At 41.3% G+C, this 13,007-nt stretch overlaps 1 protein-coding gene across 1 annotated transcript; it reads right to left on the bottom strand.

Moving 5' to 3' along the window:
• Positions 1–378: 378 nt before the first annotated feature.
• LOC120800748 (PDZ and LIM domain protein 3-like) lies at positions 379–11,982 on the bottom strand. The gene is made up of 7 exons (XM_040147046.1): positions 11,794–11,982; positions 5,595–5,746; positions 4,577–4,661; positions 4,280–4,467; positions 3,100–3,227; positions 1,622–1,733; positions 379–917 (listed from the first exon to the last, which is right to left on the bottom strand). Exons 1-7 carry the CDS (start codon positions 11,884–11,886, stop codon positions 728–730), a joined length of 948 nt encoding a protein of 315 aa, XP_040002980.1. The 5' UTR covers positions 11,887–11,982; the 3' UTR covers positions 379–727.
• Positions 11,983–13,007: the final 1,025 nt, after the last annotated feature.

A 13,007-nucleotide genomic window follows, 5' to 3' on the forward strand; every position in this document is an offset into this window, starting at 1 on the left:
CACTCCAACATTTGCTAGTTATCACAAAACAGAGAGTGCAGCTGGAGCTGATGAAAATACCATTAGTTTTTCGAGTATTGGTTCATAAATCAAAGTAGATTGGACAAATTGAAATTATGACTTGACAATGGGGCTAGCTACGGGGGATCTGTGCCAAATATCGGGGCAATCCATCCAATAATTGTTAAGAATTTTAACTGAAACAAAAATGTTTTTAAGGCAATGTCAGGATTGAAAAGGTGATCTCATTCATTTATTTTTTATCTCTCTCTGATGCACTTTAAGGTGAAGCACAAAAGTGTAGACTAATAAATTCTGTAAATACCTGCAGGAAGTGCTTTTCGTCTCAAGACTCCACATACACATGTCAACTAGCCGTATGAACAGAGGGTCTTTATTGAAAAAGACATCAGATTGTGAGAAACTGGCAAGAAATAAAGAGCCAAGTTCTGTTGTCCCTTCCGCCGGGCTCTTTGAACAACACGACTGTTCATTTATCACCTGCAAAATGTTCCTACACAAAAGTGATTTACAGGCCAACACAGCATACTGTTATGTTCGGAGAAAAGTGTATTCTCGCTGAAATGTTATTGCACACAGACAACTTCAAGGTGCAGATGATCACTTAAACAGATGTAGGACCTCGGAGTGTTTGCTGAAGTGTGTGTCTGTTTGTGTGTGTGTGTTCGTGCGCAAGTGCTTGTGTCCGTGCGCGCAGGAGGGCAATCTATGCAGATGGGTAAGTAGAGATGAGCTCATGTCCCTCCGGTGGTCTCATCCTGGCACGAGCGTGAGTCTCGCAGTACAGCTGCCCCTCCACGAAGAAATAGCCCTTCTGTTTGAGGTTGACGTCACAGTCTGCGCACACAAAGCAACCAGGGTGACGATATTTGTCCCGCGCCTTCACCACTGTGCCGCTGTACCGTTAAAAAAAATAACAGAGAGAGGAAGGTGTTCAGAGCGAAGAACAGAGCGGGTATGGAAGGTGATGCCAACCACCAAAATTATGAAATAGTAAAATTACAGTATCATCATATAGCTAAGTATATATGCAAAGTATGGCATATATAGCATATAGTATAGTATAGTATTATGGACAAACAAAACAAAAGTCGCTATAATCACACTGGAAGTCTACACATAGTGGCAAAGAAACAGATTTTCTTACACACCATGATGCCCAAAGACTGGATTGGCTAATTATACACACAGCGCTTATATTAGCTACTTGAAGAAAGCCTGGGAGGTAGAAATAAAAAGGTCTTTATCGGGATTTTAAAAAGGCAACTTTTATGCTCACAGCTTTTGTGTTCAACATTCAAAAGGAAATTTGTATATTTGATGAATAAATTGAAAATAAATCCTTTTGTTTTCAACACGTTGCAGAAGGGTGTCTTGTATTTTTAGTATCTGACCTAAAATATAATACAAATAACAAATTAAAAAAGTAAACAACAACTAATTAACCAACTAATTGGCACCTGGAAGACGTGTTAATTCATTTCTATACAAGCCGAAGTGGACTGTGCTGTTCCTGCAAATTTCTCTCACCCCTGGTTTGGACTGATTCGTGGAGGGTCTGAATGTGAATCACAGATGATTTGCTCTATTTTGTACTCACACGATCCCGTTCCCACACTTGTCGCAGACGGGCAGTTTCTGCAGGTTTCCTGTGGGCGGAGTTGGTTTGGTGGTGGGGGCTTTTACTGTCCTGGTCACAATGGGACGAGTGCCTGCCCACATGGGAGAGAAAACCACTCAACAAAACAACCCTGTATTCATACATGATTAAAGCACATAAATAAAAACAAAACACTTAAGAATTAGGAGGCAGGGACACTTATGACCGCTTGAATCCTAAATGACACTTGACAACTGTTTTGGATTACAAACCTTTTTCATCTTCAGCTCCATCAGGACACCTTTGAACTTCTCTACTAATAAATGAAACACATGGAGGAGATCTTTTGTATCAACGTATTGTGTAGTTTTGACACTACACTACTCTAGTAGCAAGGGGAACACATGGGGTGTGTCATAATGACATATTGTGTCGCTTTAACTGTTTATGTTACGAGACTGGTTAATCATTCAGCGTCAAAATATAGCATCAATTATTTAAATACTAATGTTATGTGATCTGTATAGCGTAACGTTGTTCCCTGTGTCATAATGAATATAATGTAGCGGAACAATTGTTTACGCCACAGTTAGGAGGAAGTCAAATGAGCAACGTGGTCCTGAAAATTCAGCTGTAGTGTAGGAGTTACTGCAGTTTGGTCATAGGGTTGTTGGTTCAGTCCCTGGCTCTTCCTGTCCCCGTGTCGAAGACAGGGAACCCCAAAAAATTGTTTCCTGATGTGCGTGCGGGAGGTAAAAATATAAGTTACTGTGGAGGAAAATGCCTGTCGTCATCAGACTCTGATGAAGACGTGTTTTATGTCAAAATGTTAGTTCTTAAAACGCTTAAACTACTCCTGGGTGCTCCAGCCGTAATTACCGAAGAAAGGAAGGAAAATAGCTGAACTGAATCCTTAAGTTTTACTTAAGCAAAGGTACAGAAATATTATCATCAAAATATGAAATACTTGCAGCTAAAGTGCTCATTATGCAGTATAGCCCATATCTGAGCAATAAATATTGTATGATTAGCATCACTAATGTTGCAGCTGGCAAAGGTGGGTCTAATTTGGTTGCTTAAAGGGGAAGGGAGTTAAAGTGTAGCGAGGCACTTGAAAAAGAAAAGTTGCTAAAGGGGGTGTTAAAAGTCACCGTATCTGGCTGGTGCGTGGCAGTATGTGACATCCCAGTTTTCCAACTGAACCCAGCCCACTACAACTCAGTGAGAAGAGCTCAGAGGTAAGCAATACATTTTTTTTTTTACATAGGACCCTATAGCGCATAGTAAGAAGCTGATCGAGAAAATAAAATGAATACATTTAAAACATGTGTGTGTCTCTGAGGTGAAATGTTGTGTCTTCCGTCCTACAAATATTTCGGACTGTCAGCCCTCCTCCCTATACTGGATGGTTTCAACCAGTAAAAGGTTTTTGTGCAGTGGAGGAAATATATTGTCTGGGAGGAGGAGGAAGAGCTCACCATCACTGTCAATAAACTCCTGCAGGGCTTTGAAGGAGCCAGACTGCCGAGGCTCCTGGGGCTCCTCCTGGTCTTTCTGTAACATCCGGTACACATCAGAATCTTCGATGCTGGTCAAAGCCCTGGGGCTGAGCAGTGCACGAACACGCACAGGCGCACGCACACGCACACGCACACAAACACAAACACACACACACACACACACACATATATATATTCAATGCCTGAATGAGGATACAAACACACATTCTTCTATCTGTGACACAGCACTGCTCTGGTCTGTGGATAGCCATATGGCTGTGACAAATTAAACGTTTCCCCAGACCACCCACAATCCATTTCATTAAGATGGACTGCTTCACGCAGGTGGCAGAAGTTATGCATTGCCCTGCGTTTTTTTTTTTTTTTTGCCTCTGGTCACTTAGTGAAGCAAATCAGGTGGAGGCTGCTGGAATTACGGAGCTACAGCAGGGTGAGTCCACCTTAAAAGGAGAAAAAAGGGATGAGTAAAAAAAGAAAAAAAAGAAAAGAAATTCATGCACTAGACCACATAGAGCAGAACCAGAAAGGACATTGATTAATGAAGAGCTTTTCCTGAGATTTCCAGCATGCAGAATCCACAACAAGCCATTTTCCTGCACACTGTAATAGTTTTTATCGTAATTATGGTTTAATGTAGAATAATTGCATCTAGTCTGCTGATAATAGCAGCTGTGAATACATTACATCGTCAATGTAAATTAGCCTAAATTAGCGGAGCGAGGCTATGTTGTATCAGCTGGCATGACCTAGGTTCGATGTGATTTATGTCTTATTCAGAAGTTGTGGTTAAGCCATGGAAAGATTCATTCACGTGTGCTGCTGTAATATGTTCTCAGTGTGACACACCGCACACCAGTTTTCGGTTTGGCCTGAGGGTGACATCAGAGGGCGGGACTTTTGTTGTATGTTGTCCCGACTTAAAGTGTGAAGCAAGAGGGCTTTTTAAACTGTTGATGACGCTAGATGGAAAGTAAAGGGAAACACCGGAGTCATTGGGATGTTTCCTCTGGTGACAAGTGATATGTCCATCCCTTAGCTGTCATGATGGACCCGCTAAACAACGCACATGCTGTTAGTTTCTGCGGTGCTGGGCTTTTAAAGAACCTGACTGCTGTGACTAGCAGCCGTGGTCAGTCACCTCTCAGGCTTCTGGTGGACGAGGCCTCGGATCTGGCCCTCCATGGCGTCCTGGATATTGCCCGAAGAGTAAAGGCCTATAGGAGTGTTGTAAGCTGTACTGACCACCTGACGCTTGTCATCGATGTTCGCTGCCGCAACAAACGGCTGAGCTTTCCGGTTGTGAGCGGTGCCAATGGGTTTATACTCCTGAAGAGAGAGGAGGGGAACAAGAGCAATGTGAGACGAACATGCGAGGCAGGGTGGCTGCTACAATCTGTAATAAATGTCAATCCATTTCTCAGTCATTCTTACAAACCTGTTGCTCTGCTTCTAGGTTGATTTTATATGGGTGAGCTTTACCTTCCTCCGTAACACGAGGTGACCACAGTCTTGATTCATTCCTGGGAATTAAACACAGATCCTGGTCAGAAGCTCAACTCTACTTGACTGATGACTGTTGAATAACTCTTTGAAGCCGTGTTTGTGTGTGTGTGTGTGTGAGTCTGTAATCCCAACCCATAAAACATCAAAACTGAGGTTTAAACTTCTGCTTACATGTGGGTGTTGAGCGGGTCCAAACTGAAAAAAGCGAGTCAATTAAACCAAATTCATAAGCCATATCAAATTCAATCCATTTTTGAATGTGCTGTTGAATACTATTGTCCCATAATACAACCCACAAAAGAAATGAAAAAGCATGCTCACAGCTGGAAAAGGGTAAAACTAAATGCAGATGGTGGGAGGAGAGCTCCAGGAAATCTTAAAGGTGTCCTGCTTCCCAAAACATCAGTTTGACTGACATTTGTGGTACAAGTCTTTTCATTTCCAGTTAGTACAAAACAGTAAAAACACCCAAACTCTATACTGCTGAGATTAGCATATGGTTGATATTATAAAGTAGTGGTTTGGCTATTAAAAGCCTTTAAAAATTATTCAAATAAAATAAGGGGAAAAAATGTTTCTTGGTCACAACCTGTAAACATCCAGCTGGGGACAAGACGTTGGAAGTAAATGTTCATTGTATCAGTATGTGTGGACAGAATTTGGACACAGCCACAGACACAAAGATATGTGTCACCTATTGTAGCCCCAGAGGATGGACACAGTAAAAGGAACAACTGTACGAAATGTAATCCAATACAGCACCATTACAATGTCCTTCATACATAACTTAGAATTTAATCAACAGCTGCCTGACACAAAAATGAAATATATAAGTTTCACAAACACTGTAATTATTGCAAGGCTAATGTATTAAATTTCATTAGACTCTGCAGGTGTTGCCTTTACTGCATCCGCCACCTGTTTGTGTGCGTGTAGTTTCTGCATAAAACCTTTCAACAGTGAGACAGAGCTGATTGGTGGACTCTTTTATCTTGTTCTGGGCTTCACAGTGCAGCATATCTGTGGCGGGGGCTCCCTCGATGGCCAGGATGACGTCACCAGGGCACAAGTTGGCCACGGAGGCCTTGCTGCCGGGGGTGATCTGGAAGAGAGTAGGGCAAGGGATTACCAAGGTAACGCGGTGAGAGGTAAAAGGAGAGCAAATGACGACTGGATTGAAATGTCCACATAAAAGTGGTATTAATGGGTGACAAATTAAAGGATAAAACGGAGTAAGTGGGTGGAGAAACGTAACAAAAGCAGACGCTAGGGCACGAGGGACCACTGAAAGGTTTGATGGGTATGAAAATGATGCAAATCTTATGCTATGAAAGAGAGAAAGCTCCCTTTGTTTGCTTTTATTTCCCCTTTTTATCATACCACTAAATATTAATATGTTGAAGCCGTGGAAAAAATAAATCCATAAATAAATATTTTCCGTATAATTACTTTTTGAATTCCAACCACAAACAAAAATAAATTCATCTGACAGCTCTATCTGCTGGAGGTCATGAGAAGTTCGGGACCTGAACACCAGGTTATGGGGCGGAAAAGGTTGAGTACATCAGTGAAGGCGGTGGGAATGAAGTATTTTGCCTACAATTGTTTTCCTTTTTTCATATTTCAAGTTAATGTCTAGTAGTTTTTGAGTTTTTTTTTTTTTTTTTTAACATTTGCAGTTGTAATAGCCAAAAAAATATCTTTGTATACAACTAAATGTGTTTTAAACACAGAAAATGTAACTTTCCTACCAAACATCTTGCGAAAGCTCAGTGTTAAATAGAAGGGTTCAATACAATATGAATGAATTGGAAAATGTGCTTTTCTTAGTAAGTTAGTCATTTCACTTTGGAATTAATCCCCGAGCAGTGTTGTCTAAGTTGGTCAGCCAGAAAACAGAAAACTCTGTCTTTTGCTCTCTGTTCCTCTATAAAAAACCATTCCAACAGCCCACTGTGTACTGACAGTGCAGCCTTTTGAGAAGTCTTGGTCTGTTCTCCATCACTGGCACTTCACTTCTTAATACACTACTCAATGGCTAAGCCCCCAGTTCGTGTTCCCCTGCTGGGATCAAGGCTTCATATCATTTTTTCTTCCTCTGAGTCTCACCTGCCCTAAATACAAAACACAGACTCCGCTAAGACGCCAAACTATTCAGTCAAACTAATAACAGAAAAAGATTCAGGTCATGAACGGCCTGAATCTACACCCCCCCCTCCAATGAACGCACTCCGCAAAACACTGAGATGCAGCAGGAGTGTTCCCGTTAAAGAGAGAAAGGCATTGCCCTGGTTGGTATGCATGCATGTAAACTGTCCGTCCCCCGTCATGGAGATAAAATAAACATGTGCTGCTTCCCAATAACTGACAGCATCCAGATGGAAAATGTATTCTGCTGGCCAGGAAGTGATCAAGATGAAGAAAGCCACCGAGGTCACAGAGAATACCTCAGGAGGCAGCTTCAAACCGAACCGAACATTCCCACTTACACTACACAGGGCATGACCTATGCCCAGCCATATTGCATTACGGGACATAGGAAACTTAGCTACACTGGGATGTTACACTGAAACTTGAATTAGGTCATCTGCCTATAAATAACTGCGGATGAAAGTGCTGAGGGGATGTCTCATGCTGCCAAAGAGGGAGCAGTAATTTACAGTGGAGGGAGCATTTGCTGGAGTACTGCTGTCTGACTATATGTTTTACTGCTCTGATATCTGTCACCTGAATCTGCGCACAACTATGCCTTTTTATTGGATTCTTTTATTTCAATGCAGCTCAGCTGTCTTGTCAGACATTTGCCTTTAATTAAATTACAAACATCTTTCCATCTTTGGCTTATTTCTTTGTTTTCTTTCTTACTTCCTTCCTTCTATCATTGCTGTTTCCTCTAGCCTTTGTTTTTTTTTCCTAATTTCCTTCCCTTTTTTCCTTCCTCACATGCATGTCTTCCTTCTCTCCTTCCTTTTCCTTCTTCAGATGATCTGCAAGCTTAACAATCCCCAAAACTGAAGTAGGAGAGGGGTTTTCACTCACTCACAGGAAGCTAAATTCTTATTCACTTCAGATGCTTGAGTACAATTTTTTGATATTTTTTTTACTGTGTTTTTAAGTAAAAGAGATAAGTAATAAACTATCCAATAGGTACTGGTTAAACAAATCTGGGAGTTCAAAAATGTTTGCTGATGAGACACGAGAGCATTGTCACTTAAAGGAGTATTACAGCTATTTAGTATTGCACTTAAAGCAGCATTCATGATTATTTTTAAATTAACAATGGCTCAAATGACTATGTGAAAAATTGGTTTTTCGTAGTATAAAAAACGCACAATTACCACCACACTCTACAGTTCCCCTCAAGTGTAAAGCTCTAACACACGTTAGGCCATTTGTACTTTGTAAGGTGATGATATTTCAATATTTTGATTGTAACTTGTTGCACTGCCCCAAAGTGGCAAAAAAAAAATCACTTAATGGAGGTTTAACGTTGGAAAACTTGTGATGGAAAAATTAAAAGAAGATAGTCAAAACTGATGCACCAAACGCTAATATATCCCGAGTTAGTCCCACGTACAACAATGCTGGATCCTACGCTTCCCATAATGTAACTCAATTGTAGTTGGGTTTCCATCCACCGGTTTTTATGCGCATTTTCAATTTGCGCAAGATAAAACCTGGAAACGGCGAGAATTGAAATGTTGCATAAACTGTTTTTACGCTTGGCTGAGATGGGAAAGGTGATGTATCGCTAAAAGCAAAATGTGACAGACATGGCGAATGGATCATGACGTACATGACGCATGGGACTTTAACGTCCACTGAAGCCTCTGCTCCACTGAGGAGAAGAAAAATGGCGGCAGACAAAAACACCGGATTTGTGTGGAGTGATGAGATTGTAACGTTCCACCCGAACGCTGCATTAATTATATCATCTTGTTCTGCAACAGTTTCATGGCCTCCAGCTGGAGAATTAGAGCCACGAACTGTTTATCTCGATGAACCAGCTCCTTATGTTCCAGCCTGGTCTCACCAAATGGTGCATGAATAACAGGCCGATTGCCTTAAGTGTGTGTTATCACTACTCAGTTTTTTTCTTTTGTTGTGTCATAACCCTCCCCCTAACCCTAATCTTAACCAAATGGCGTTAAATGACACGCAAAATAACAACATCACCTGGGTTGTTTCCTCAGACTTAACAAAGCTCCTCCAGAGCCACGAAAAAATTTCTACCACTGTTTTCGCAGGCTCGGTAGTGCCACCATGACATCGAGTCAACGGATCTTGATCTGTACATTCGATGGAGTGCCCCTTTAAGGCTGCTGGCTGCTGAAGAAAAAGATGATAATCGCTAGTGTTTACTTTGCTCAACCAGCTGGGAACTGGCAGATCATAAAGAGGAGGATGTTCCATGTCCAAACATGGCAGTGAAGGGAGACTCGGGATTCCTTCATTCAAGCTTGTGCTTGAATGAAGTCGGCAGGTTCACTGCAGCAACAGTTCCTTTAAATTGTCAGACAGACGGTGAATGCAGTGTAACGTGTTCCTCAGGTATATCAGCGCTCTGCCAGAGTCTTTCCTCTAATGCACACCTCTAAGATTCTGACACATTTGCTTCTTGTATTACTACTCGCATATGGTTGACTCCGCCCGATTCCTCTCTGCCTCTCCCTTCCATTCCTCGTCCATCCCAGTTTTCTCTCGTCACTGTTCTCACATGGGTGTCCACTAACACAACAGGTGTGAGGCTATTGGAGAGACTCACTCCTCTGAGACCTAACTATGCTTTTAGTCAGTAGTTCCTGAGGTCTTTCCCTAAATATAGACGCACATAAGCCCGACACAGCGGGATTACTGGATCTCCTCACAGCTGATCCGGTCCGAAACCCGGGGATACGGCCCACAAATGAGTCGAAATGCTGATGAGGACGCTGCTGTTCATATTCAGAATGATTACTGTTGTGTTTTTGTGGTGAAGAAAACTGGAGAGTGACTCTAAGTTATAACTGATTACTTCCATAGCCAAATAGGAATATCCATGACAAAAGGGACAATATTGTACTTTTATCCCACAATAAAAAAAAGATTTGACCTATATGGCACCACTACTATTATGCAATAATATCTGAATGATGGGAGGCTGGTATTTATGCATCTGTAGACGCATTTGTTTCTGTATACTATGCCTTTTCTTGTATTTACGTTAATTTTTGGGATTTCTTTTCTTTTTTCCCTTTACCTGTTTCTTTATTTATCCCCCTGTTCCTTCTTTCATTTCGTATTTTGCAGTTTTCCTAATGTTTCCCCCACTATCTGGCTTGTGTTCCTATGAATTTAATTAATCTTGATAGAGCCATGCCTGTGTCCAAGAAGTGTGAATAACAATATTACTAATGCCACTAGTAGAAGTGATAAAAACTTCTTGTTGACCTTACAAAGGAAGAAAACAAAACGACAATAGGAAAGGGGAACAAAGACAGGCTAGTTTTAGGTTAACACAGCAAACACGTATACATTTGATGCAATGACACATTCTGTAGTGTTTTGAAAAGCGAATATATAGCAGCTGGTTAGCTTAGCTAAGCATGAAGCACCATATATATATACACACATATACACACACATACACATATATGTGTGTGTATATATATATATATATACACACACATATATATGTATTAAAATGACATTTACCATTTTACAGACAGATATAGTATGATTACTTAGTTTTGGCTGTGCTGGTAGGCGGATTAGGAAGGATTAGGTTTGTTACCCTTGGACAGAACCAGGATTTTTGTTTCTCAGTGTTTCCAGTCTTTGTGCCAAGTTATGCTAACTGGTCGCTTAGCTCAGCTACATAGTTACCATACAGAAATAAACGCGATCTCAATCTTCTCATCTAACTCTCACCGAAAAAAGCGAATAAACAAATTTCCCAAAATGTCAAACTACTCCTTTAAATACATCTAATTCTTATTTTGGTTATTTCAATTTAAAAACTACACGTGATTCAGTTGTTTGACTGTACTTTGTATCAACAGGAAATGCCACATTAGTTCCAGGAAATGATCATTTTCATTCACCGATGAAGATAAATTCTGATTCAACTATCTCAATCGGCAGCCGTGACCTTCTCAAACAGTTTGGCCTTTTCCTTTTAAGCAAGTATCTGTCTAATAAATCATTTGTTAGTCCAAAGCATCTGTAATTAGGGTACTGTGAGTTTTCCTCAATGAACTACGGTTAAATTGACTTCCATATATGTAATATGTCATCTCTCAGCTCTGCAAGTGCTCTCAGTTTATGAGGATGATAAGCTGCTTGATGCTGTGTGTTGACCTAAATCTGAGGTTCACTGTCTCCCGAACAGCTGCACTGTTATAATAGAGATATCACAATGGAGCGTATAGCGCCGTGTTCATCATTACTAATCACTGATAAATCTACTCTTCTCCGTGTTGACTCAGCTGTCAGCAAGAATGCCCTGAATGTAGATTTAAAAAAGTTTGTCCAAACATGTAAAGGTGATTCATCTGGAAAATTCCACATTTATGTTTCTCTGTTTCGTCAGATTCCATGTTTTTCATCAGGTTTTAGTCGGGATTGATTCACACACTCTGCAGGACTGGAGTACATTTTTAGGGATATTTTCCATGCTCTTAAAATCTGCAGTCTGAAATCCCCTCAGTGAAACGTATGTGTGTCTGTGTGTGTGTGTGTGTGTGTGTGTGTGTGTGCACATGTCAGAGTACAATGTAAGCTTCTATTTGTAACTAAGCCTCTTGCTTTTACTGTGACACAGGTGCAAACCCCATTCCACACTTAGTCCCGACTGTTTCTCGAATTAACCCTCCTGGAAATGCAACGTTGAGGCTAAACCAAAGGCTCGGCCCTCCGGGCTGAAGTACAAAAGTTTAAAATCACACTCACGTGCACATGTTTTGACGTTTGGCTGATGTTACAACAGAAGAAACAGTGTCAAAGCAAATGATAATCAAATTATAAACAACCATTTTGCCCAGACAACCCCTAAAAATGTGCCAGGAAAAAAGTTTATCTTGAGCTGGGAAAACAAGTCAGATGGTTCTGTTTTAATTATTAAGAAGAACATTGATTTTGCAAACTGAATTCTGTCTTTGACTCACTCACCCTGGAGATGGTCAGGGGCTGGTTGAAATCCTTTCCTCCCATCAGGCGAAACCCCCAGGGGGCCGGACCTTCCAACACGACATTGAGCGGCATGACTCTTTAATGTCTCCGCCGCTGTTAGATAACAGCAGCACAGACAGTAAACTGCTCACTGGGGGGAACAGAGTTAAAGAGCAAAGGACTGTCACAGTGATGGAGATTTTGAACCATGTTGGGGGGGTGGTGCAGGGGGGTGGAGTATGGACAAGCCCCACCCCAGCAGTGAAGTAATTTGTCAAATTTTGGGAACTGACTCTTAGTCTGCATACTACCAGCACTTGCTCGCCAGTTTTCCAATTTTCTGTTCAGCACTTTTTTTTACTTCTCTCTCCAAATAGAAGCCAGTGTTTTGCCACTTGAATCAAGTGCTTCCGAAGCTTCACTTGTCTTACACAGAACCAGCTCTGGCCCAAACACTGACGAGTAAGTATGTGGGCACCTGTAGACAGAGTGAGGAAGGGAATCCTCCACTGTCAGACACCAAGCCCCCCTCGTCGCGTCTCATCCCCGGGCGGCTCGGAGCACGGCTGGCCTCTTCTTGCTCCGGTTGACGGGTCTTGCTGCTCCTTTCCTTATTTGGTCTGGAGACACAGCTCCAGTCTGAAGCCCTGGAGGTCCCACTTGCACATTCCAACCACTATTGATCTGGATGGGACCCAGGACTCTCACTCCGGAGCTTGTTAAAAAATCCAGTTTCATTTTGAGGTGGACTTTTCACATCATATATCTTCCTCTTTGTTTAAACCACAAAGTAGATCTGTCACATCTGTCATGAGTTATTTTTCATCTTTCAAATATTTGCTCTAGCCTACAAAAAAAACTTTTGTTTATTATTAGTGTTTTATTAAAGCCATCTCGGGATATTTCTTCCCTGCTTGCTAAATGCTTTTCATGTCTGCATAATATCCAAAATTATAAAAACACCAAACCGGCTTTGCTGCGGCTACTAGATCACTATCAACAAACTGTGGATAAGGCGTATTAATCTATGTCAGCACTGACAGGCTTTCGCTCTGAGTACGTTTCCATCAAGCAGAGGAAACAAAATGCCAAAAGTGGGCTCTGATACAAATTAAATTCCTGCACCATAAAATCCATCATCTGCATGCAGCTTAGAACATCCTATTTTGCGCAAGTATTTCAAAGTGGACCGGTGAAGATGACCAATACAGCTT

The sequence above is a fragment of the Xiphias gladius genome, chromosome 15 (genome assembly GCF_016859285.1).
Source record: "Xiphias gladius isolate SHS-SW01 ecotype Sanya breed wild chromosome 15, ASM1685928v1, whole genome shotgun sequence".
In the NCBI taxonomy this organism is placed as follows: Eukaryota; Metazoa; Chordata; class Actinopteri; order Istiophoriformes; family Xiphiidae; genus Xiphias; species Xiphias gladius.